Below are 26,337 nucleotides of genomic sequence, written 5' to 3' on the forward strand. Positions count from 1 at the left end.
TTGGTATCCAAGTAGGGGTTTTCCACAAAGCTCAACTGACAAACCACAAGAGATTTAGAAAGAGAGGAGAGGTCCATAGCTTCCAAGTTCTCTTGCACAAAAGACAACTGCAAGCCTCCCTGCCTTCAAGACAAAGACTGCACCTAAATAAACTAAAATTATAGTGTACACGCTTTCCTAGAAATGGCACGGATTTAGGCATTCTGCTTATGCTCACATGTTTCGGGGCCTCTAGCAAGAATTACTGTAGTCACAAGTCAAAAGACTTTCAAGACATCTTTACCCAATATGATGGAAAAGTTGATAGAGTAAAACCTGGAGGAAGGAAAGACATGTGCTCCACATTACTGGAAAGGCCACTTGGGGTAAAACTCTCAAAACCCTTTTCAAGGACAACCCCAAACCTATTTTTGTGATTCGAGGGCAGAATTCCAGCAGATTTTTTTTTTCCCTGTGTTTCAAAAGCAGATTGCTTTTTTCCAGATGTGAGGAAGTGCACCTAAAGGTTGCACGCTTTGAGCCAAGCTATTACTTTACAATGAGTCTTTTCTTTCTCACGACCTACGAAGTACCTTTGCTACAGGGGCTGAACGAATAGAGCACAGGACGGCGCCGGGTCACACGGCATCGCTCCGTAGGGGCCTTCAGCCATGACCAGGATCTCTGCTCCCAGGGGACAGGATGCCGGCTGCAAGGGTCCGCGCTCTTGGGTGCCGATGCTCACCCTTAGCACCGTGCAAGTCGGAGGGGTTAGGACAGCTACTGGCACGTGTCTCAAGCGGCCAGCATGAACCACGCTCAAGGCACAGGCGGTTTGGGGAGCGAGAGTCAACCAGCACGTCTAGGCTGCAACCCCAGCAAGGATACCCTAACGTGCGCATGGTACCTCCTCCACCTCCTCTCTTGGAGGCCAATGGAGCCATTAAGCAACACAACGTGGAGATACAGCCATGGAAAAAGAGAGCAAGAGCCGGAACCTGCTGTCTGTACCTGCGTATTCTTGCTCATACGCCTCTCTCGGTGCCTTGCCGCAAACACGTCTGCTTTACCCACCGAGTACTCCACGGATTTAGACATTTTCAGTGTAGGTCTGGATTCAGGAAAATCCATCTCTACCCCCCTCATTATATTCTATGTAACTGTCTAATTTTTAAAAAGATCCATATGTAACATATATTAATAGTCAGATTCAAATCCAATCGGCATTAAACCTCAGAAATGTTGTATCTGGCAGCGGAACCGCTGCACATTTGGTCCTTATTTAATATTATTCATAGGGTTTTGAGCACATCAAAGTCTATTAAGAAAAAATATCTGTCAGAAAAGATTGCTGTAATTGATTAATGAAGCAAACATGACCAGAACTCAAAGCGCAAGCACACAGCTCACCCTGCTCTGTCAATCAGCACAGGAAAAGACGAGCAGACCCGCGAGTTGCTCGTGTGCGATACCGGGGTGGGTTTGCCGGTGCTGCCATTCTGCAGCCGCTCTCCCTGGGTGGGAATACAAAATATTTGCAAATTCTGCTGATCTGTCACAGGGCTGCCACGGCCAACAGTCACAGGCGTGACTACGTGGGTCCGCTCTTTGTAGGGTTTGGAGAATCTCACCCCTGTCCTTGTCATTCGGTGATGTCTCTGCTGCCAGCACCATCTCCCTGCTCCTCAAAGAGAAATGAGGCCAACACCACTCCTTGCAGCGTCACCTGCCCTCTCCACCTTTGCCGGTCTTATATTCCTTCTGGACTGAGCCGACGCAGGGTTGTGGGGGGCCTCGGGACCCTTGTTGGGACACTCAAAGAGCCACCTCTAGGAACGAGCGGCAGAGCTAAGCCAGCAGCAGCTGCACACGGGCACTTTGCGAGCGCCAAAGAAAAGGCTCTCATGAAACAGCGCATAACGCAAACCGCCTTTGCGGAGAAGGGAACCGTATGAACAATATTTGAACGCTCAGCATCAGCACAAGAGCACTCCCACGTTGCTGTGGCAATTGCAAGATTTTTTTTGTCAGCCTGAACCAACGTACTTTTTTTTTCCGAAGCCTGCAGGCAGTGCCTCCAGCACTGCTCTGGGAGGGGCTGGCCAACCTGCCACAGTCAGAAGTCTCAGCAGGCTTCAGTCCTGCCATCCATTACCTCGTGTGCCCTGGGAAAGCTTGCAGCATGCATATCAGCTCAGCACCCATCCGAGGAGCAAGACAGCAGGAGCACCCCACTGCCCGATCTCCTCCTCATTCTGCAGATACCTCTACAGCAGGCGTCACGGGCCAGCACATCCAAAAACCCAAGTCAGGCAACTCGGAGGCAGAAGGGGAGGAGTGGACACCGTTCCTCTTCCCTTTGAGGACCCAAAGGAGAATGAGGGTCATCTTTGACCTCTCTAACAAGCTGTTAATCAAGAGATGGGTATGAAAGATGTTCAGCTCCATCCACCTCCCGGCAGCAGGCTGCTGCTGGAGACGGCACTGCCCTTGCCCCAGCTCTCGGAGCCCACGGGGCGGGAAGGCAGGGCAGGCTGCAGGCAGAGTGCTGGCAGGAGGGTCCAGGGAAAAGAGCTGAAGACAGAGGGAAGAGACAAGCTGCAAAACAGAGAGAAGGAAGAGAAAGGAGTGAGATGGCGTGGGGGGGTTGGAGAGGAGACCATTACCAAAAATGTTTTTTTGTGTTCAAAAAATGGGTAGATGTGGAACTTTGGGACATGGTTTAGTCTAGTCTACCCTTGATTGGCTTAGAGTAGACTTGGTAGTGTAGGTTAATGGTTGGACTGGATGATCTTAAAGGTCTTTTCCAACCTAAACGATTCTATGAAAAAAAAAAAAAAATCCACCACCACGTGAAGTGAATCACTGCCATGGGATTAGGAGGGTGCAGCGGATTTTGGAAGCAGCCAAGACAAAGGTACATTGGCTGAGGCAGGTGCAAACAGACCCCAGGCACTGCTGTGCTCCAGGAAGGGCAGGCATCGGGCAGCGCCCTTCGGAAGGCTCCCAATAGATCCATCAAAACAATGCTGACCGGTGCTGGGTGCTCCCCCCGCTCCACTGCCCAGCCTCCTCGCGCCACTGGTGGGCCCAGTCAACAAAGCCCACCTTGGTGGAGGGCAATTACGGAGCTGGGTTTAAGCCGGGTGCCCGGGCTTTACCAGCCCAAGGGAAGCACAGCAAGACCTGCACGGAAAAGTCCAACGAGGACGGTGCTTTAAAACCACGCACAGAAACTGCTTAACCCCTGGCAGGACTGCAGGCAGAGACGAGGGCTTTCCAGATTCCAGATATGGATCTCCTCTCCCCAGAAAAGCGAGCTGGAAGACCAGCCTGCGTGCACGGGTGCCGCTGCCATACCTGCGGTTCCGGCTCTATGTTGATCCGGTACGCTTGGGCCTTGCCATCTTCCAGAACAGGGGGTGACCAGGTCTTACCTTCAGCTCTGCAATGGGAAATTAAGTAAACTCAGCTTAAATTGCTTTAAAAACAAACAAACAAAACACTCCCAAACCCAACAACAACATCAAAAAAAGAGAAACCCAAACACCAAGCAACAAAACCCCAAACTTCTTAAAAAAAAAAAAAAAACAAACTAAAAAACCCCACCAAAACAAAATCAACCCAAACATATATATAGTATAGAGGCCTGCCAGAGAGTGAATATACATATGTGTTTGTCTAAAATTATCCTCAGAAATAGTACAGTGGTAAATAGAGAAGATTCCAGTTCCATGCTGTTAAAGCCACGAAGCTCAAAACAATTCTTGAACTACAGGCACCAACTTCGTGCAGCGTTTAAGATGCAGACTTAGTTCCGTCCAATCAAACCAGCAGACAGGCTTGTGGTGGCTCTTGCTTTGCACGCTCCTGGCTTTGCCCCTTTATTGTGGCCCTGAATCCTGAAATGTTATTTGATTATGTGCCTGTATATAGATACGCATTATAGAATCATAGAATCATAGAATCGTCTAGGTTGGAAAAGACCTTTAAGATCATCCAGTCCAACCATTAACCTACACTACCAAGCCCACCTAAACCAATCAAGGGTAGACTAGACTAAACCATATCCCGAAGTGCCACATCTACCTGTTTTTTGAACACTTCCAGGGATGGGGACTCCCCCACCTCTCTGGGCAGCCTGTTCCAATGCTTGACCACCCTTTCCGTGAAGAAATTTTTCCTAATTTCCAACCTAAACCTCCCCTGGCGCAGCTTAAGCCCATTTCCTCTCATCCTATCGCTAGCTACTTGGGAGAAGAGACCAACACCCACCTCACTACTACCTCCTTTCAGGTAGTTGTAGAGAGCGATAAGGTCTCCCCTCAGCCTCCTCTTCTCCAGGCTAAACACCCCCAGCTCCCTCAGCCGCTCCTCATAAGACTTGTTCTCCAGACCCTTCACCAGCCTTGTTGCCCATCTCTGAACACACACGTACATACACACATATATACACACATACTCTTGGTAGCATTAAGTTAATGGTTGGACTGGATGATCTTAAAGATCTTTTCCAACCTAAACGGTTCTATGGTTCTAGCTCTATATATCTGCATTCCCTGGCAGGCCTGTGTACTAGACCACAGCAGGAATTATACAAATGCCTTTCAGCGAGAAGGCTTACACAACCCTGTATGAATCATCTTGACCCTTTCAGCACAGGTGCCAGATGGAAACTCTTAAAATCCCCAGTTTCCATTCACAAAAACACCTTCCGTCCCACCGAGCCAGAGCAGGATGCTGCCACCATCCAAAGATTTTCCCCTGTGCCTGGTCACTTTTCCCCCCGAGGTGGCCGGGGGCACGGTGGGGCTGCCCCCTCCGACGCCCCGGGCTCAAGGGAGCTGCAGGTGCCCGGGCAAGGTCCAGCAGGAACACACGCAGGCTTTTCGGGATGCTAAGAAGTTGAGTTGGGAGATGGAAACTCCACAAAGTACAAGATAAAGTTCTCAAGTGCAAACTATTCTGTTTATCCATCTGCGTATGCACCACTAATGAAAATAGGTCTTGCTCCGATCGGCACAGATCGCTCGCCGGACTCCGGCCCCTGCCACATACCACGTTCAGCTTTGGTTTAATTCTCGGCAGAGTCCAACTGTGGAAAATAAGGAGCACGGTTTTAAGCCAGGAATTCTTGAGATGATTTTTTTTTTTTTTTTCCCACCTTTGGTATTTTACATCTAAACCAGTCAGCACACAAAGCTACCTTTCCAAATTCAGGGTCTGATCCAAAACCTATCAAAAGCAACAACTCCCACTGGCTTTAATGCACTTTGGATCCATCCCCTGAGGATTTAAGCTTTTCTTTTTTTGTTCCAAACCACCACTCAGTACTACTGTCACAGCTTTTTCAACTGGGAATAAGGTACTCTTTCTCATAGCTAGATGTCTTGTTCTGGCAAGTTATCTTTTCTGTAATTATTTGATTTTAGGCTGGGACAATTCACTTTACGTTGGTCTTTCCAACTGTTTTAGGTGGGACGAAGGAAACAGTTCCTCCCAGGAATGGCAGCATTCCTAGCAATCCCGACCCGCTTTTTGCCACGACCCAGCGCTGTGTATATTGCTTCCACATTGCAAATTTCATCTAGAGGCCCAGAACAATGGAAATGCCTAATTGCATTGGCAGAGACCACCATTATTATTTCCGTGGTTTCTTCCCCTGCATTGAATCAGCCCGACGCATGCTCACGCTGCCGCCGAGAAGGGGCAGTTACGACGTTCCCCTTCGCTCAGCTCTGGAGCCCAAGCGCCAAACGCAGCTTAAAGGATCCCTGAAGACTTCAATTCGCCAGTAAATCAGAACTGAGATTCAGAAAGCTCTTATCGGAAGATAAGAGCAGTAACGGTAAATTCACTCTGCATTAAGCTACGGCATTCAGTCACCCTACTGCTTTCTACTTGGAGCATCCCAGTTCCCCTAAATGAACAAAGATCACACTGGTGAACCACAAAGCAGCTAAACTTGTGTTTATAAACATCATCACAGGCATCTTCATGCTTAATCAAAGACACGGCCAGACTTAGGTTTGCACGTAGAAGCCCATTTGTAGTTAGTGCTTTTAACGATTAAACTCCAGGCTTCACCATCAGTTCTTTTGAGCGACCAAAAGGTTTCGGTATATAAGCAAGACAGCCTCGTACAGCTCCCAGCTACGGCCTGAGCAAAGCCAGGCTCGCCCCAGCTTCCACTTGAACTACTCCGAAATTAAGCTGATACGGCACAATTGAGGTTCTATTTGGCACTTTTAAAGGCAAAGCAAAGGGGACTGGGAGAATCATAGAATCACAGAATCATTTAGGTTGGAAAAGACCTTTAAGATCATCCAGTCCAACCATTCACCTACACTACCAAGTCCACACTAAACCAATCAAGGGTAGACTGGACTAAACCATGTCCCCAAGTGCCACCTCTGCCCGTTTGTTGAACACTTCCAGGGATGAGGACTCCACCACCTCTCTGAGCAGCCTGTTCCAATGCCTGACCACCCTTTCCGTGAAGAAATTTTTCCTAATATCCAACCTAAACCTCCCCTGGCGCAGCTTGAGCCCCTTTCCTCTCGTCCTGTCGCTAACTACATGGGAGAAACACCAGCCTCAAAGAGAAATGCAGGTTGCATGTTTGATGAGCGTTTATGCTTACACAAGGAGAGTCCTCTTCCACAGGAACGGCAGAATACGAGGTAATCCAAAATAATTAAGAGGTGACTGCCCAAGAGTGAAGCCACGGGCAGCTTCTGCGGAAGAGCTGATGCTCCGAGCTCACCCCCCAATCCCAGCTGCAGGGACACCCCCGTGCCCACGTCCCCGGCAGGCCCAGCAGCAGAGGGGGTCCCCTGCAGCCCCCCAGGCCAGGGGAGCCGAGCAAGCCCTGGGGAGCCGGGGGCCAGCACGGCCACCCCAAGCCACCCTGGCAGCACGTTCACACTACAGACAGTCAGAGCTTTGTGTTTAGGCAACAGTAAAAACTAATCACACTTCTCTAACATAACGGGTGAGAGATCAGACGTCGCACTCAAATGTTCCGAGTCATTTAATTTACGGCTCAAGGACAGGAAAAGTGTTTTCAGATGTGTTGTAGAGGATTAAAGTCAGCTATGTGGAAATCATTACCCTGCAGTAACAACGCTCGACTCTATTTTAACTGCTGCTCGGACAATCCTAAGAAAAATAACTTGACCCAGGTTAGAGCTAGGCCTTCAACACGGGACTTCATGGGAAACGGAGCCATTAACAAGACATAACAAAAAAAAAAAAAAGTTGCAGACACCTTTTATCCCACGATTTGTTTTCTAAAAGACTCAACGTCATTCTCAAAAGATTACTTGCATATGCCCACATATTTTACCAAAATGTTTTTTCACCTGGTAACGATCTGCAAGCCTTGCTCTCTACAGTTGTAGAGCTGCTTTTAAGTTTCAAGAATTCCTGGGTCTCACTGAATTTCTAATTTCTCCATCCCCTTATAAACTCACATTTAGCACTTGGGAAAGTGCCAGACCGGACCTGGGACGCTGCCGTCTGCTATTGTGCAGCTGCACAGGTCTGAGCGGGCGACAGCTCTGCAAACCTCCAGAACAACCCTGAGCCTGTATTTCACCCCATTTCGCCCCAATCTGTACAGTCCCTCCTGGGGTGGGGGGGGACTCCAGGTTCCTGCCCAGCTCCTCAATGCTATTCACCTCCCATGATGGCCCATCACTATGGTCACGACAGATTTTTATCACCAATATTAGGAAAAATTTCTTCATGGAAAGGGTGGTCAAGCATTGGAACAGGCTGCCCAGAGAGGTGGTGGAGTCCCCATCCCTGGAAGCGTTCAAAAAACGGGCAGAGGTGGCACTTTGGGACATGGTTTAGTCTGGTCTACCCTTGATTGGTTTAGTGTGGACTTGGTAGTGTAGGTGAATGGTTGGACTGGATGATCTTAAAGGTCTTTTCCAACCTAAACGATTCTATGATTCTATATAGCCATTAGCCTTCTAGGAGCTGGACTGAGCCTAGAAGCTGCTACAGCTGATGCTTCTAATTCCCCAGGACTGTGAACCTCGCCGCAATAACCATACGGTGTTGGATCCATCCCTGCAGCCCGATGGAGGCTTTCGCCTGCCGTGCAAAGTGCACGAGGCTTTGCACAGGCTGGTGAACAGGCACCGGAGCTGAGCTCGGCTGAGCACCCCGACGGACCCGGCTCGTCCGGGGTACGCGGAGGAGAAGCTGCGGGATTTCTCCTCCTTCATTCCTCTTGGCTGAAGCCATTGCTGTGTATCGAGGCTCTGGAAAGCTGCCGGTTTTTCTCTCTATTAGTCCTCGAGGAGTTCCAGAGGGGAAGCTGTGATTCACTTTTTCAGCTGTACTTTTACTGGAAACTTGAGAACATCATACATTGTCATCCTTCCCATCTTCCAGCTCACAGCAAACGGACCCCGACAAAACCTCCACGAGCTGGGGGAGGCGGGAAGGGGGACTCGGAAGAACATCAACTATGTGAGGTTCCAGGGACTTTTGGGGCCACACGTCCAGCAGGCTTATTACTGGGCTTTCTCTTTTAGGAACCTCCAGAGAAACTCCATCTCTGTGCAGAAAGCAGGAATAAATAGAGAATCTTCACACTCAAACTCTCCAAGCAGACTTAGCAGAACTGTAATGGTGCATCGGTGTTGGTTCTCTGGGCACTGCGTGCCCCCAGGGAAGCGGGGTTCGGTTTATCCATCTCGCCCAGATTGCGATTGCGAGCCTCACCGCAGTCCTGCGCTTAGGCTGCTGCTTTCCTCGGTCGCTCAATCTCAAGCAAATGAGAACAAACCTGAGCCGCATCGCGAGCGCAACGCTGCATGCCGCTGACATCTGTAAAAGAATTTGGGTTTTCCCGGCCCACGCACGCTGGCTTGCTTCCTTCTCAGCCCCTCGCCCTTGCTCTGCCAGGGTTGCACAGAGCAAAACAGCCCCCAGGCCCCCCGAGCTGGGCAGGGGTTTCCACAGCTGCTATTTAAAAAGAAGAGTTACCAGCTCTGAAATGCCTTCCCTCCACGGGCAAGGGCCCAGCAGTGCCACTCCTGCAGCACGCACACCAGACCGAGGGGGAAGAAACTCCTTCCAAGATTTACTGTAGACAGAAGGAACCAAACGTGAACCTTGGAGGATTTATGCTTTGCCACCACAGTCAGGAAACAAACACAACCCAACAACCCCGGGGTCCCTGGCTGTGCCTGGGCCCAGGCAGATGCTGCCAGTCCTCCAGCACCCACCCAGCTCCGCGCACAAACAGCCCCAGTGTTATTACCAAAAGAAAGGGCTGTAATTGGATTGCACTGGGAAGAAGAGCATCCTTTTTTTTTTTTTTTTAATTTTTTAAAAAAAAGTCTCATGACCCCCATGAATTCTTCCCTGCACATCACAAGGGTATGAACACGTTACTCCCGGTGCGGAGGAGCCAGAAAGCACACTTCTTGCCTGATAAGGAATTTCTTCATTTGTGTAACTTAGAGACAACGCCACAGTGAAAAAAAAAAAGAAAAGAAAAAAAAAAAAAAGAACAAGTTTTACCCTGTGATCGTCCTTATCCACACATTTACATTATTTAAAACTCTGAAATCCTTGGCCTCCAGTCAAATGCATACATTCTGTGGTTAAATACCAAGATCTCCATGCCACGTTTCTATGAGCAATAATTCACGGGGCTGCTTAATACCCAGGATCTTCTCCAAGCAGCTGCCACATACCTGCCCTTACCCTCCCCTGCAGATGCCGGCGAGGCAGGCGAAGCAGACCCTGTTCTACCTCGGCTCGGGATTCAACAGCTGGGAAGATGATGCCGGAGGACACTGATTTACCGTCAGGGCACCCTGAACCATCCCGCTAAATCCTCATCAGCACCATCACCACCTCCCCTGGCAGCCCAGGTGCCAGGCGCTGCTCCAGCCTTGCTAAGCCCAGCTGAACTCCTGGCCTCGCCATTTTGGAGCCATTAACCACGACCCGAACGCCCACCCCTTGTTCCAGGGCTGCCTAGGTAATTCCTCACACGTTACATCAATGCCCACATGAGCATCAGTTACATAAATCGACTCCTTTCATGAGCTGATGAAGATTTTCCTCCGCTCTGTTTTGGAACAGAAAGGCTACTGTGCTGCTTTGCTCTCCCTGGTAGCGCTGCCCAGAAACAGCCCTGCACATTTCGGAGCAAAATGTGACCCGACGAAGCCGGGGACAAAACACCCACTAACTTCAGCGGGGACGGGGGTCTAGCCAAGAAAGGTGATAGAGAATGGGGGTGTGGAGAAAGAGGGAGAACCACCCCAAGAGCACTTAAATTCCTCCATAAAGGACAGAGCAGAGATTTTAAAAAAAAAAAAATTTATATGTTAGTACAGCCTGAGAGCAGGGGCAGCCTTGCAGATACCAGCACTGACTCTGGGCTGCAGGGGACAAGGAGAGCCACAGCCCCCACCATGCCTGAAAAGCTGTAATGTCCCCTTCCCAGCAGTTTTCCCGATGTGGGCTTGGGGCCAGCTCCTCCAGGAAGGATGCAGTACAAGCCTTCATGTTCCCAGCTGGCAGATGACAAAAGCTTCAGAGAAAGCTTTCGGGCTCGCCTTCCCCCTCTGGCACAGACAGGCAGGTCTGGACAGTGCTGCCAAGGACTTTCCAGTCGTGTGCGTCACCAGGAACAGCATTGGCGATGCCACAAGGTCTCCTGTCCGGCGCCCGAGGTCCTTTGAGTGCTCAACCCTCTGTTCTCAAGCAGTTGTTTCAGCAAAGCACAGCTCCAACCCAATTTTATGGCTGCCTTTTTTTTTTTTTTTTTGAGGCATGACCCAATCCGAAGTAACAAGTCTTCCCTAATAACCAGGGCTGCAGCATAACGACAAGAGATGTTAACATTCAAAGGAGCTGGGAAGGCTTTCTTTAAGAGAGATAAGTAAATAGAGCAATACGTAAGCAAGAACAGAGCAAGCTGCACCGCCAAGCTGGTTATCTCTGGTCCGTAGATGTGTTGCGTGCACTTGCCTGGATGCCGACTGCCTTCCAGGATAAGAAAGGGTTGATTTTGAGAAATAATATTGACTTTAATATGCAAGTACTTGTTCACATGAGCATATGTCAACAATGTGCTTCTCTCTACAGAGAATCCAGACACCATTCATCAAGCCTGCAATTATTTTGGTTTGCATTGCTGGATCCTTTGTTACTGTTAGAAAACAAAATAGCTTTTCCCACCCAAGGCGACCACTCTTTGGAGACAGAAGGCCCAGGCTCTGCCGGCTTCTCACCATGCTGTGCGTTTTGCTGCCAATGCCCTCCAGACACTGCCTCCCTCAGCCTCCCCAAAATTACGTGAAAGATCAGATACAGAGCTGCCCTGAGCCCTGCTTCTCTTTGCAAACCAACAGCCCACATCTGCAGAGGTACCTCCTCAGCGCTGCACCCCCAGCCCTGTCTCCTGCAGGGTTCATAACCAGTCCGGGGAAACTAGAGTGTCCCATGGAGAGGAAAAAAAAATGTTCCTGCAATTACCCAGGAGCTGTCATGCAGCTGTGCCAGATACACTAGGAAACAACGCAGTTCCCTTCTGCCAACGCAGCCATGCTGTTTGCACCATGGATCTTTCCTGCCACCTCAAAACTTCATTTTGCCAGGGGTCCCGGTGCCACTGACCCCTGTGCCCCTCCAGCTCCCTCCGGAGCTCTGCGCAGCTCCCAGCAAGCGCAGCCAGAGCAGATGTGCTTCCCAACAGCTGGCACCATCCTTCGGCTGGCAGAGCCACGGGGAGGAGTGCTCTGGGTGCTGCTTTCCATTATGGGGTTTGGAAAGTACATGTTCGCATTTGATCAGAAACTCTCCGGTTTTCTCCTTCCAGACTGACTATGTGAACAGATTCTGCCATGCAGCCGCATAAGAGCAAAACCGTCAAACCCAGCGTGACGTTCCTAATAACGGACTGTGCTAACGATAGATGCGCCCATCTATTCGCAGTCCAGCCACACGGTCACGCCTGACTATGGCCAAAGTTTGCATCAAAGCAGAAATCCCTAACTTCAGTTGTTCCCTCTCAAGTACAGAGGAGAGAGATTGCCTGCACTGCACGGGAAAGTTTTCCACGCTAATGGTTTATTCCACCCACAAAGGGTCAGTCCTCCTGGCTCTTGTTTCCCCACCAGTGTATCCAAGTATCTTAATGAAGCAAGTTTGATAAACAGGATGAGTATCCATGCTGATTAGCATCTCCTCCCATCAAACTCAATGGGCTCTCCGCATCACCAACACCTCCGAAACCCAGACGGGCTACGTCGGTCTCAGGACATCCCGTCAGTCCGCACAGTAACTCCCCCTTCTTGTCTTCCCCCGCTCGTCTTCTCCCCATTCTGTCTTTCCTGCTGAACTTTCTAGTCAAAGGGCATTTACTGACCACAGCTTGAAAACAAAACCAACCTTGTTCTGTGCGTTGGTAACACATAATGTCAAGGGTTCGTGGAGAAAGGGCATGGGATGGAAGAAGCCCAAAGGGCACCAGAAGACGGGAAGCCCTTGGCTGCCGGGCTCGCTGCCCAGCTCCCTGCCCTCCCTCGGCACAACTGGAGGGAGCCTCCTTTGGTAGAGCAGAATTAACATCGAATGTCATATGTCTTCACTAAGACATACAACAAACAAGCTTGTTACTTCAAATATATTTCAGACAAACACGTTTCTTAAAAAAAAAAATCCAAACCCTCCTTGTGTTGATTTGCAAACTATGTTTTGTTAAAGGCAGCTCACAGAGAGGACACGGCTTGGAGAGCATCCTTCTGCCCGAGGGAGAAGATACCAATCCACACCTCTGCACACGGGGTTTTCCTGGAGCTCAGCTTCACAGCAGAGTCCAGGACGGTGATCCGCAGCTATTACAGACAGCAGACGTGCACACAAACCAACAAAACCCCCCCGTCGCTGCCCCAGGACACGGTTCCCTCGCTAGCACCAGGTCACCCTGCTCTCCAGGAGGCAAGTCCCGGAGCAGGGATCCGCTCACACCCAGGAGGTAGCACCGGACATGCTTCCAGCGATGACTAACGGCTGGGCAGAGTCGCCTGGATCCAGCAGGTCACTCGGGAAACAGGGGAGAGGGATCCAAGAGCAATGTCACCGAGCGCTCGCTTTGGGCCAAACTAAAAATAGAGCTAATAAAGCATTACTGGAGCTGCTTTCCTTACTGTAGAAAAAATAAACTATTCAGTTTTTCCTAGCAAGAGAGAGGCCACCCCACAGATTTCTCTGGGCATGGCCGAGGTGCGTTTGCTCTCGGAGGAGCCACCTAACCAACCAACAGCGGATCTCCTCCCTGAGAGAAGTCACCCTACGCTGAACAGTTCCTCACCATCACCAGCTCCTGCCTGTTCCCATCTTGCAGAAGCCTGAGCATTTATTTCTGCCTGACTCTAAGGTATGAGAGCCTTTAAAATCTGCATTTATGAAGACTTTAAGGCCTGACAAAACCATTGCAATCCTCTTACCCACCCTTCCTGCCTAGCAAAGCCCAGGCCACCTCAACCACAAACCCTGCACCACTGCCAGGCCACCGGCCGTCGCCAGCAACATCTGCTATAGAGAATCCACCGCTCCTCCGGGCACACCACAAGGTCTCGCAGTTAAAAATATCCGCCTTGGTAGGCGTAGTTGGGCAAACCCAACCTGAAGCCACAGACCCTCTGCTGCCAGAAGTCTTCTGCACAGCAGCTTCCAGACCACTGTGAGGTTGTTAATGAACATTTCTGCATCTCGGGCAAGCTAAACAGACAGATCACCCTTAACCCCACCAAGGCACGTACCCGCACTGCTGCAAAACCTCTATCCGCTCCTCTCACGATGGAGCGGAGCTGTACCAGCATGACACAACCCCTGCCCTGTGTCCGTGCAAGAAGTCGCCTCTTCGGAGAGGACATGCACTTTCATGGAGATACCGCTGACACCGCATGTATGCTGACATGGCAGCTACCACCACCGGTATGGCACACAGCTACTGCCAGCAAGATTCAAGCACCACGTCCTAACCATGAGGACTGGGTGGAGGCCAGCAGAAAGCTGGGCACATACCACGTGCCTCCCGCCAAGGAGTACTCGAGGGTCTGATCTCAGCCAACAAACAGATGCCAATTGATACCAGTGGCTAACATGAGGTGTGAAAGTGGGAATTCAACCCATAAATTCACACAGTAGAAACCCTCATACACAAGAATAAAATGCTGCCACGCTGCAGGTGAAAGTTGCTTTCGGCAAAACCTTAGTCTAACTCCTGGCGAAGTTGTTCTGCTGCCAAACCACCTCAGCAGCTGGTAGCTCACCAAAACCTTCCATCACTACACGAGGATTTCCACCTCTTCCAAGGAGAGCTCCACCAGCCTGCGGACAGCCAGGGAGGGAACCCTTGTCCTGCCCTGTGTACTGCCCACGTTCGGGGTAGAAGACCATCCAGTCTCCCTAACATTGCTCCTAATGGAAAGGAAAACAACCGTCCTCCTTGGCCATGGGAAATTCTACCTGCGTGAAGGGTTTCCTTGGTTTTCTTTTTTTCTTTCTTTCCTAATGCTGAAGCCACATCATCCCTATGGCATGGGCTGAGCTCAGGGGAATCTGCTTCGGCACCACCACCTGATGAACCAGGAGGAACCAACGAGGCTTTGCTCCATTTACGGCAACGCTCCTTCCCCACTGCCCAGGCTTCCAGTCAGAAACTACATGTTTTCCAAGAGAAGTATAAACAGTAAGTGATAGCTCTTTATAGCTGGAAATGCCTTTTTAATCTGAAATGGAAAATGGTATACACTTACTTAAATCTATTACAGATAACATTAGCCATTTGTGAGCCTTATAAGGAGCACTCATTCTGCCTGGATGATTTGTGATTTGTATTAGGAACCTTTAGCTGCAGAATTAATTCCAATGGAAAGCAAAAAAAAAAAAAACAAACCAAAAAACCAAGCCTTCACTTTGCTTTGAAATATTGTAAAAAAGTGAATTTGGCAGGACCTTCAAATGTCTATTCATTGAACAGATGTTTAGGAAAATGATAGGTGATGTTAACGAAGTGGGAGGCTTTGCCCAAAGGAGATTTTGATGCCAGTACTACTCTTGCTTGAGTCAATAAAACCTCCATTGGGTTGAAGGATCCGACCCAGCTCACAGCCCGGACAAGCCTTGCAAGGTATGAGAGATAATCCACGCATATAAACGAACTGAACCCTTTTTTTTTTTTTTTTTAATCAGTGATCTTTTAAAAATAATTTTGGTTTACTGTTTTTAAAAATGCAGAACAATTACACAGACCACAGGGATGCACCAAGAGCTGAGCCTAAAGGCACATCTGCTGCAGGGCCAGCCGCAAGCCTTCTGCAGAAGATCCAAGCAAAGCTGACACCGGAGCACACCAAACAGAAGAGGACCTACCTGTTCACGGAGAGCAGTAGCTGGTCCATGCATGCTTTGATCTTGTTCTGGGCTTCTAGGTGTGTCATGTTCTCCGTGCTCTCTCCATTAATTGCCAGAATAATATCTCCTGGGCACAGGTTTGCCATGGCTGCTTTGCTGCCAGGGTTAATCTAGGCAGGGAAAAAAAAAAACCGGTTACTTAAAAGAATGCTTGATTTTTGTTTTTTTTTTTATTTATTTTTTTTATTTTTCCAGTTTCTTGGAATAAGCAGCAGATAAAGGGAATAGTTATTTCTGGAGAAGACGTGTTTTGCCTACACCAACGGCATCTACCAGAGGTCGGATGTCAGAGCCAGGGCTCTCGGGTCAGCCCCAGTTCTCCGAGGGCCATCCCCTACAACAATCCTCTTTTAAGTGAGAGATTTCCATCAACCTCAGTCAGGGTGTGACCAGGTCCTCTCTTCAGATTTGTGTCTTGCTTGAAATAATGCAATACCCTCTTTCCAGAGAGACGCTTTAGAGCATCTTTGGCTTGCAGGCCTTAAATCACGCTGCGAGAGACAATCCCTAAAGAGCACATGGAACCCTGCTCTTTGGCTAACTACGTAATTAGCAGATGAGCGCGGTCATCCTAATTGCTTCCTGTGGAGAGGTTACATTTGACATCAGTTTTTCCTGACCGTCATTCGAATGACTTGTCCCTTTCTAGCCCTGCATGGAATATCACGCAGCTTGTTAAGTCTCCACAACTCTTTCCTCCTGGTTTTGTAGGAATGCCAGATTTATAAAACTCATAACGTCTTTCCTGAGGAACTAATGACACGTCCAGGTACTGTTCGTGGTCAGCCATAAGCGCACTCCTGCAGCCCATAAAAGGCTTTCTTGAGAAATTACCATTTCATTTACATCAGTCCAAATGTGGTTTTAATTTTTGCAATAATATAAAATGATGCAAGGCATAGGCAGGACAGGTAAATGTGTCTGTTTAAACTCTTAATAGCTACATGCTTACCCTCTAATTTCCTCTGCAGTCATTCAGAGCATCTGCTAATGCTCCGCTAACCAACCACATGGTTTATCAAGTGAGAAAGTACAGCAAGTCTGGCTTTTGGTTATTCATATCTTGATGCACGTAGAGTGCGATGGTGCTTTGATTCTGTTTAGTCTCAATTTACACGGGTATAATCCCCTGTCTCAGGTGATGGGTCTCTGCTCCATCACACCCTGCTCAGAAGATCCAGGCAACAGGATCCCTGCTCTATCCTCCACCTCCCCTTGGACGTAGCCTACCTCGGTGCACGGGGGCACCCAGACGATAATAAAACAGGTATGGTTTTTCAAACACTTTGAGACCAAGTGCTGGCCACCTCCATGGTGCCCACAAAGCCCGCTGGCCACGCAGGCCATCATTAAACAGGCAGTCTTTTAGAAAGGGAGACATGCACGCCTCCCTGTTTTTGTCTTGATCCCTTTTTTTTCCAGTTCTATTTCCATAGGGAAGTTGAAGAGGGCTTAGCTGTAACACCAAAGCCCTTTGTGGGACGTGCTGGGGCCGATCACAGGACCGAGGCCGGTAAAAAGAGCCAGCAAGAGGCAGGGTGCAACAGGCAGCACCCGGCGTCACACAGACCTGCTGCTCTGCTCCCTGCGTGACTGCAGCCGCCAACACCACCCAAACATGAACCCGAAGGTGCTTTAGGAGCTCCAAACCCCTTTTTGCATTTAAGTGGAACTGGCAGCCTGATTTAAGCCTTTTGTTGCCTTGTCAGAGTAAATCAGCATTTGCCATTTGCTCTCCAATAGTTTCAGCCCGGCTATTTTGCTCTAAAAAACCTGCTGGGCCAATTCCTTCCCTGCTCGCAGGCTCCCCTGTGACTCAGCTCAGGGCAGACAACAGGAGGTATTTCTGAACATAGCACCCATTAGCTGTAAAGCTCTGACACAGGCCACTTCAACCCAGGATAAATTTATTTTTTCCCTGGCATGCATTTGTCCTGTTGTTTTTTTCAACCCTCGTAAGAAGACGCAGCATTCACAGAGCATTAGGCTCCTTCTACAGCCACAGAAGCTGCCAGATCCACCAGAAAGTCAACCAGAAGCTCAACCAGCACCTCCAAGGAAGCATCTCCATGTGCTCGCCTGTTGTTATTCGCTTCCCTCGACGTGTGCCCTGCAGCCCTGGCTGCCAGCAGACTTTTGGATAAGAGACCTTCAGTTTGACCCAGGACAGCTGTATTTTGTTCCTGTCTATTCAATGCTGTCTAGATGTCTGATGGATTTCCCCCCCCACCCCCCTTGCACAGATCTTAACTGGATTGTAGCTTCCTTGGAGAATAAGCTGTTCATAAATGGGCCTCTTAGCTCTTTCCTATTTTTAGATTCTGGTTTATTTCAAATTATTTTGGCAGTATCTTCAAATTAACATTTGATGCTAGCTGTGGAGATGACTGAGGGCTTGAAATAGAGCTGCACTCCAAGAACTCAATAGTTTGAGATACAGCATCAGTGTCACAGCAGCTTGGGAATCAGTATTGTAATGCCTGGCAGGTCCAAAGTTCATATTTTAGTGAGTGATGTTTACAATACTTCAAACGAAGTTCTTCTAACTCACAGCTGTGCAAAGCCATGGACACCAAACATGCCACAGAAAGCCCTACGAGCCTGGTCAGGGCTGCGTTCGAATCCTCACGCAAGGGTCCTACCTGCTTCGCTCCGTGTAGATCCATGCAGACAGCCCGCTGCACAACCAGGATCTCCATAAGGACAAGGATGCAATTTTAAGGAGAGTAATTTTTGCAATAGAGTCTATGCTTGGAGTGAAACATCCAAGACAGACGAGCCTCTGTCATCATGTGGAAATGAACACAGGAAGGAGCAGGAGGGATCTGGGCGTCTCGTTCGGGCACCCATCGAGCTGCAAGCAGCCAGCACCCACACGCAGCAGCAATTGGCTCAACCCAGAACGCTCCTTAACCAGCCTCTTCCCTTACAAAGGCCAGCTACTGCCCAGCGAGTAAACAAATACACACAAAAACCAAGCGGTTTTTTGTTCAAGCGACAAACCTTGGTTTGCGTATTACTCCGTTCTCCAGGGCTACGGCCAAGCGATGCAACTACAGCGGCGTGCATTGCCCGCGGGTGTGGGGTCTCTCCAGGGCAGCGACATTAAAGCCCAGCAGCGCAGAGAGGTTTTGGGATGGAGATTTACCGGCGGCACTCGCTCATGCCTCCCTCCAGAGGGGCCTGGGGTTGCCCACGAGCAGCAACCGCAGCGCGTGCGAGGTGAACGAAGCGCGCACAAATTTGAGAGTAACGGGATACGTTACGACGTTAAAGACACCGCAGAGAAAATGCGCGCCAAGTCACCGAAGGTCCCAGTTCTCACAAGGGCCCTCCAAAGGAATTGAGGTTTGAGAGTAGGAGAGCCTTAAGAAAAACAGTGATAAGGGTTTTTTTTGTTTTGGTGGGTTTTTGTTTTTTGGTTGTTTTTTTTTTAAGTTCTTCATCAGTGCTAAGAACAAACTGCTTTAAAATCAAGGTAGAATGAACACAGACTAAGACAAGATCAATGGATACGTAACTCGGGGTGGTGTAAGCGGTCTCCCCGGGACCGGGACAGGTTGTGTCTCCCCACTGCACGCTGCCTTTCTACGGGCAACGCCGAGTACCCAAAAGCAGAGTCCCAGCTCACGCACTGGGGCCGAACGCGGGCTCCATCCCACGGCGCCTGCTGCGCCCTGCGTGTGCCATGCCTCGTCTTGCCCACACTGGGTGCCTGCCAGGATTCGGGCTGTTTGTCTGCTTTGTTTCTCCAGCGCAGAGCTCAAGCAGGGCAATTACAGGCTAGCAAGGAGCCAGCCCAGTCCCTCACACCCTGCTAAGCCCCGGGGGCTGCAGGGCCCCGCGCGGGTGCTGGTGTTTCAGGGCGGGAGCAAGGTGCTGGTGGAGAATTACATGGGTGGACGGGGTGGTCTGAGCCCTCGCGCTGCTGGCAGCTCACGGGGGTCTCGCTCCCTGCAAGGCCACGTGGCCCCCAAAGGGCTCTGCTTGTGCTGTGGGGTGCCAGCAACCTCCATACACGTTCGGAGCAGTCGAGTGTACGGCCCCGAGAGCTAAACCCACAGCAAACACCACAGGCTTAAAGAAACGCAAATATTATTATTAAAAGTTCCCCTAAAGGTTTTTCTTTTTCAACTAACACGAGAATCCAGCCTCATTTGGAAGCACCGAGCTCCCAAAGCCGCAACTTTATACAGCGGTGACCCAAGCGCTGATGTGAACTCCAGGCTGCCGGTTAAACTCATGCTGCTCGTTATTTCTGCCCCGCACTTACAGATATTTTCCCACCGACATGAATCTAAAGCCAGCTGATGGAGGCTTGGGGTGAAGTTGCACAAGACGACCCCACAGCTCGCCCACGGGAGGGGAGAGGACCTTCCCTCTGCATCTTCCCGCTCCCACGTGCCATCCAGCCTCTTCCCTGGCGCCAGCCCTGGGGCTCAGCAGGTTTTTAAGTGCAGCCTGGGATGCAATCTGGCAGAGCTGAACGGTTTTCTGAGAGTGGGTCAAAGTAACTCTGAGTAAAGGGTCCGGTGCTTTGGACTCATCATCTGGGACCAGGGGAGGGATGGAGTTAGACGGTCGTGAACTCTTCATGAGATGATTAAACAGATCCCACAGAGCGCGATACATGGGGTAAGTGTTCAAAAAACGGGCAGATGTGGCACTTGGGGACATGGTTCAGTCTAGTCTACCCTTGATTGGCTTAGTGTGGACTTGGTAGTGTAGGTTAATGGTTGGACTGGATGATCTTAAAGGGCTTTTCCAACCTAAATGATTCTATGATTCTATGAGTACCCACTACCCATCACCTAAGGACTGCTGCATCTTCAGGATTTCATCTTGAGGATGAAATACATGCAGGACCAGGCAGCGTGCTGGGGAGGTCACTGGCACTTGTGTTTTCACAGCTCCTTTTATGCCCACAGAAGCGCATTCGCGTGTACCCTGCCCGAGGCGACCGCGCACGCACAGCACGGCGTCTGCTCCAGGAATGCAGTGTAAACGCATGTCATTTTTAGTGCTCTCCCAAAATTATATAAAGCCAAGAGAGAACAATGTTCTGCATGTAACCCCTCCACAAAAATAAGCAGCTGCTTCTTCGTTTCTCTCCTCTCAAAAAAAAAAAAAAAAAGCAGATGTGTAAGAATATTTATAAACAGAAAATACTGAAGGAAATTAAAAACATGCCCAGCTAACCATACTGTAATGGTAGGGCACGTGAAGGTTTGCAGAGCGTGTGCCCTCGGTAAGTAGCTCCAGGCTCTCAAGAGCACAGGGAGCAGCCTCTCCCTGTGCAGCGTGCCTCCCACAGGGATTCACTCCAGCAGGAAGCCAGAATGTTGGTTGGGTTTTTTTTTTTTTCCCCCCTTTTCTAAAAAGCATATTATTCTCCCTAATCCCCTCAGAACAAGTCTCATTTGTGATGCGTTTGTATGTCCTCCACATAACACCGTGCTTCAAAAAAAAAATACTAGAGGTCCAACATTGGTGCCTGTCCCAGTCCTTTTACATTATTCCAGCAGGAAAAGGAGAATTTTAAAGAAAAGACCGCAGTAAACAGCCCTTTGCTCACTGCCCTCTGCCTCCACCGTCACCGCAGGGGGTTCGGTCACAGCGCTGTGAGCATCACCCCCACGCCAAGGATAGCGAGGGGAAATGCAACCCACGGGCCGTAGCACTGGACCAACACCCCGCCAGTCAGTGTCTCCTTTTGCCGTCAACCAGCAAACTATATCTGCACAATCACAAACAGATTTTTTTTAAGTAAGTTTTTCCAATTATTCTCCCCACCACCTTTCCCAAGATTACCACCCACCTCTCTTCTCCAAGGGGGCCAGCCTGAAGCAGCCCCTTCCCCAGCCAAGCGGATCCTCTGATGCTATGGACCAGAGTGGAAAATCCCTAAAGCCAGCAGCGGCTATCTTATCTGGGCGCTGGAGCCTCATTAGGATTTACTAAGTGCTAGCATCTGACATCAGGCCAATAAAATAAAGCACATTAAGCAACTGCTGCACTGAGCCAGTTGGTGTTGGAAGCTGTGCAATCTCATTTAGTAAGCAAGATTATTTGCACTGAGAAGCGTTTACTTTCCCCCCCGGAGATCAAGCGGAGAAGCGTGTCAGGGCTGTGAGAGCAGTCTGTGCAGAGCAGATCTTAGGGGACAAAGTCCCCCGTGCCTCATGGAATCGTTTAGGTTGAAAAACACCTTTAAGATCATTGAGTCCAACTGTTAACCAAGTCCACCACTAAACCATGTCCCGAAGTGCCACATCTACACATCTGTTGAACACCCCCAGGGATGGTGACTCCACCACCTCTCTGGGCAGCCTGTTCCAATGCTTGACCACCCTTTCCATGAAGAAATTTTTCCTAATTTCCAATCTAAACCTCCCCTGGCGCAGCTTGAGCCCATTTCCTCTCGTCCTATCACTAACTACTTGGGAGAAGAGACCAACGCCCACCTCACTACCCCCTCCTTTCAGGTAGTTGTAGAGAGCGATAAGGTCTCCCCTCAGCCTCCTCTTCTCCAGGCTGAACACCCCCAGCTCCCTCAGCCGCTCCCCACCAGCCCTGTGCTCCAGACCCTTCCCCAGCTCCGCTGCCCTTCTCTGGACACGCTCCAGCACCCCAATGTCCTTCTTGTGCTGAGGGGCCCAAAACTGGACACAGCATTCCAGGTGCAGCCTCCCCAGCGCCGAGCACAGGGGCACAATCACCTCCCTGCTCCTGCTGGCCACACTATTCCTGACACAAGCCAGGATGCTGTTGGCCTTCTTGGCCACCTGGGCACACTGCTGGCTCACGTTCAGCTGCTGTCGACCAACACCCCCAGGTCCTTTTCCACCCGGCAGCTTCCCAGCCACTCTTCCCCAAGCCTGGAGCGTTGCAGGGGGTTGGTGTGACCAGGTGCAGGACCCGGCGCTGAGCCTCGCTGAACCTCGCTACTGAACCTCCCTGCGTGCATCCCGCTGCCCGCGCGGGGATAAGCTGCCGCGGCAGCGGCTCAGCTCAGAAGCAGATTTGCTCAAGCCTTCTCTAGAACTGGGCCAACACCACAAGCTGAAACAATCAACGTTTTAGTGAAAGGTTAATTGTTATATTAACTTACACCCCCTCCCCCCCCCCCTTTTTTTTTTTTAAACTCTTTTCCCCAGAAACCTGCCTCTGTAACGTCACCTGTGTCAGGACCCAAGGACGAGGGACATGGTTCCTTCTAACTGCCTGCACAGGTCTTGGCACAGCCATTGGGAAGAAGAGCTTCGTATTTATCTTCCCTGTAGTTTTTACTCAAATTAATAAAAGCTTAATTAATTGAGGCCAATCACACTTACATTACAAAGGCAGCTTTCTCTCTCCCAGGTCTCCTCCACTTTTAAAAAACAAAATGTTGCTGTAATAAAATGCAAAGCATCCCATCAATTAACGAAACCGTCCTCCCAGAACTTAATGGGTTAAACCGTGCAATCCCATACAAGCCTACATAGACCACATCACTCTTTTCTTAAATCAAGGGTAGTTTGTTACAGGCAAGTGTGGGGAAATTTTCTGTTCTGCAAGCGTGATCAAAAGGGCCTGATTAAAGCCTTCAAGAGGCTTTCAAGATAGCGTGACAAAATTCTCAGCTTTTAAACAAAGCAAGCCTGTTCTATTATCAGGAAGCACGCTCGGAGGCAGCAGATGATCTTACAGTAGCAATATCTTTTAAAACAGGAAGAACCAAGAGTTAAGTGACTAACTAATGGAGATAAATTCCACATATCCTTCAAGCACTCTTTCCAGGGATCCTCTTCAGCTTTTCAAAACGTCGTGCCTTGAACTGACATACATTCTGCACCAATCCATTTGCATTTTTCTAATTGCTTATATAGAAGTCCAATGTATCAAGACGTCATTTTGGTATGCTGCACAGCACAGTAAATGAAGAACACTGTTTATGCAATGTGAATACATTTAACTACTGAAGAAAACAAGAAGCAGCTTAAGAGCATACAAGGGAAAGAACCAGGGTACGAGCAGTATAAGAGGCAAGACACTTGAAAATCCTTTCGAATCCAAGTACTGATGGATCCAAGTCCAAATTTAGAATCAGATTCTTAGCGCAGATCCTAGTCCAGCTTAAAGGCTGAGGTCTCTGTACAAAGAAAAGGCTGAAAACCCAATGAAATCGGATATGAATTTCAGAGCAACCAACCACATAACCTGAGCGCAAGCCTCAAAGAGCTGACCGAGAAAGGCACAGGTTGTTCAGACACTCGCACCTGGCTTATTTGGCCAAAAGCTTCCCTTGCTCAGCCCAAGGGCACCCAGAACTCCGGCAGCACTCGGAGCGGGAGCAGCAGCGAGTGCCGCACACCGCGCTGCCTGCGCGTTCATGGTCACCAGGAGCCCTCTTACCCCTTCCTCCGAGGACACGTTGCAGATCCACTGCTCTACCGCACAGAATGAGCCACCCTTAACTACTACGGCTGCTATTCCGCTTAAATCTGCTGTCTGCTCACTCCGCTCTGTTGGGGAGCAAGGCCAGGGCGGGCAGCCTGCCCCGGGCACACCGGCTCCGATGCGCTCGGAGCATCACTGCAACCCCCCGAGACGCTGCACCCTTGCACGCCACTCGGCAAACTGGATTCGGCAGCAGCAGAGATAAGCGTTTATGATCAGAATCGGTTCATCTCCTTTAGAGGTTCAGCTCCCAGCTCTCCTGTGAAGCCAGACACCTCCCAGCCAGCAGCAGGGCTTCCTAAACCCTGGGTTGGAGAAACCCCCGGCTGCTTTGCAGAAGCTGCTTGGAGGTCCGCCTTTCATATCACCCACCTTCTTGGCCAGGAAGGTGTTGATACTTTCTTTCCTATCAAAAGCAAAGTGGCCACAGAGGTATCTCCAAACAGGTGAAAACCCTCCAACAGAAAAGGTCTGAATTCAGCTGGTGAGTAAACCTGAAATTTTGTTCTTGTGAAGGAGGTTAATCCCACACAGCCCGCTGGGATTTGTGCCTTTGCAAGGCAGCTGCTTTCTCCCAGTTTAGTTGCGAACGCTCGGTATTTTGCAGGGTTTGGTGTTTTGTACCAGCAGTTTTACATGTGCTAAAGGCTTCTGGGAAGGGTTTTGTGGTTTACGGTGAATGACAGCACCCGGACTCAGCGTACTGTGAACCTCCCAGCTGAGCTTTACTCCACGGCACCCGTTACTGAACGGTCCTGGGTTTAACTGTTCCAAGACAGTTTCTCTTCTAGCTGTGCATTGCCCGGATCTGATAATTAAGAATAAATACTTTAAATAATCTTCTTTAAACTGGTATATTTTGCTTTCTGAAGCTTGTACTGTAAAATGTCATTCGCACGTAATTTGCTATCGGTCCACACAACATGTAAAACTACTTAAGGTTTAATGGGTGTGAATTTGAGTTGCACCGGTTGACAAGAAAGATTGAGTGTGGCATGGGCTTTGAGGCATCTTTATGATGTTTGGAAAATTCATTGGCTGAAATGCTCTTGCACAGCAATTTTTTTTTTATTTAAATAGAGCTCTGTCCTCTCTGGTGAGAAAGCAAGGCTTATTTCAGGTCTCTGCTGGCTGTAAAAAGCTACTTGAATGCCACACTGCAGCTCGACATTTTTGCAATTGCTCCAAGTAACCCAATGAATCCTGGGTTTGCTTGAAGTTTTTGCACAAGTCGTGAAGTAGAAATCAAACATAACCTTATCTTCCAGGGCTCAGGCTAAGCGGGGTGTTAACGGCCGTGTACAAATCCACTACATTAACAAGCTCTCGCCAGATAATGCCCTGGTTTGCTTTGGTACACATCTAGCAGTGCCGCGCTGACAACAAATCAAGCAGAGTATTTTCTGTGAACATGTTTGTTTTAGCTGTTTTATCAACGCTACCAGATCTGGAGAGATCTACTGTCTTCCTTCACTCTCTAGCACCTGTGGTCACAGATGACTTAAAAAAGAAAAACATTTTCACTAAGTGTTTGGGTATCTGACTACCATGAGTCAAGGCACTTTTAAGAGCTCAGAAATCAAACAAAACAAATTCAGTTACACAACAAATTCAGAAATACTCTATTTAAACAGACTTCTGCCTCCTAGGATTTGCTGTGTGACTCCTGCAGACTTGCGATATGCATTTCCCCCCCCAAGCTAAAAAAACCCCACCACATTAAACTGCAATAGCCTGCACTAATTCCACACAATCCATAATGGCATATTTGTATTAATATTAAGGCACTGATCTACCCCCAGCAGGACCAGGTTTATCACCATCTATTGTGCTATACAGCGACAAAAAGTTTAAGAAAAAAAGAATAATTCCACATATTTCCCTTGCACGCTTCCTACACTAACAGGGCCATTTTAGTAAGTCTGCTAAATAACTTTATTCTCTTTTATCCCTGTATTAAGCGGGATACAACCATGCACTTTTCCAAAGTAACTCTGAATACCTGTCCCAACAGGCAATCTTTCAATCTTCAAGAAGTTAGAAAATTGACATCACCAGCGTTTAAAAGAAAAACCAAACCAACCCCAAAGCCACAACCCCCCAGCCCCAACTCTAAATTCCCCACTTACACCGAGCCCATTCTGCTTTGTTCAACCTGGCAGAGGCCCCAAGCGTTTTCAAGGGTGTGCTTGGGTTTATTTTGCGGAGCTCGCCCCAAGGTCAGACCTTGCATGAATGGACCTACATGAATCATTCTTTCCGCCTGCTTTCCCACTCTGGATTATCAGTGTGCTTGATTACAGTAATTAGCACTAGGCTTTCATTCCAGCATATTCTACCATTACCGTCTCCTGCACCAGCACAAGCGTTTATTCTCTTTCAGTTATTAAATAAAGCCTCAGTGATAGAATAACTTCAGCAGCAAATATATTTGTTACATGCTTTCCTCAGTTC

At 49.2% G+C, this 26,337-nt stretch overlaps 1 protein-coding gene across 1 annotated transcript in view; it reads right to left on the reverse strand.

Annotated features, from left to right (window-relative positions):
• The window catches only part of PDLIM4 (PDZ and LIM domain 4), a 55,818-nt gene that overhangs the window by 24,282 nt on the left and 5,199 nt on the right, over positions 1-26,337 (reverse strand). Inside the window, exons 2-3 of the mRNA XM_075715374.1 lie at positions 15,400-15,551; positions 3,340-3,424 (exon numbers count right to left, since the gene is read on the reverse strand). Coding sequence (XP_075571489.1) covers positions 3,340-3,424; positions 15,400-15,551 — 237 coding nt within the window. The remainder of the gene's footprint in view (positions 1-3,339; positions 3,425-15,399; positions 15,552-26,337) is intronic.

The sequence above is a fragment of the Pelecanus crispus genome, chromosome 8 (assembly GCF_030463565.1).
Source record: "Pelecanus crispus isolate bPelCri1 chromosome 8, bPelCri1.pri, whole genome shotgun sequence".
Lineage (NCBI taxonomy): Eukaryota > Metazoa > Chordata > Aves > Pelecaniformes > Pelecanidae > Pelecanus > Pelecanus crispus.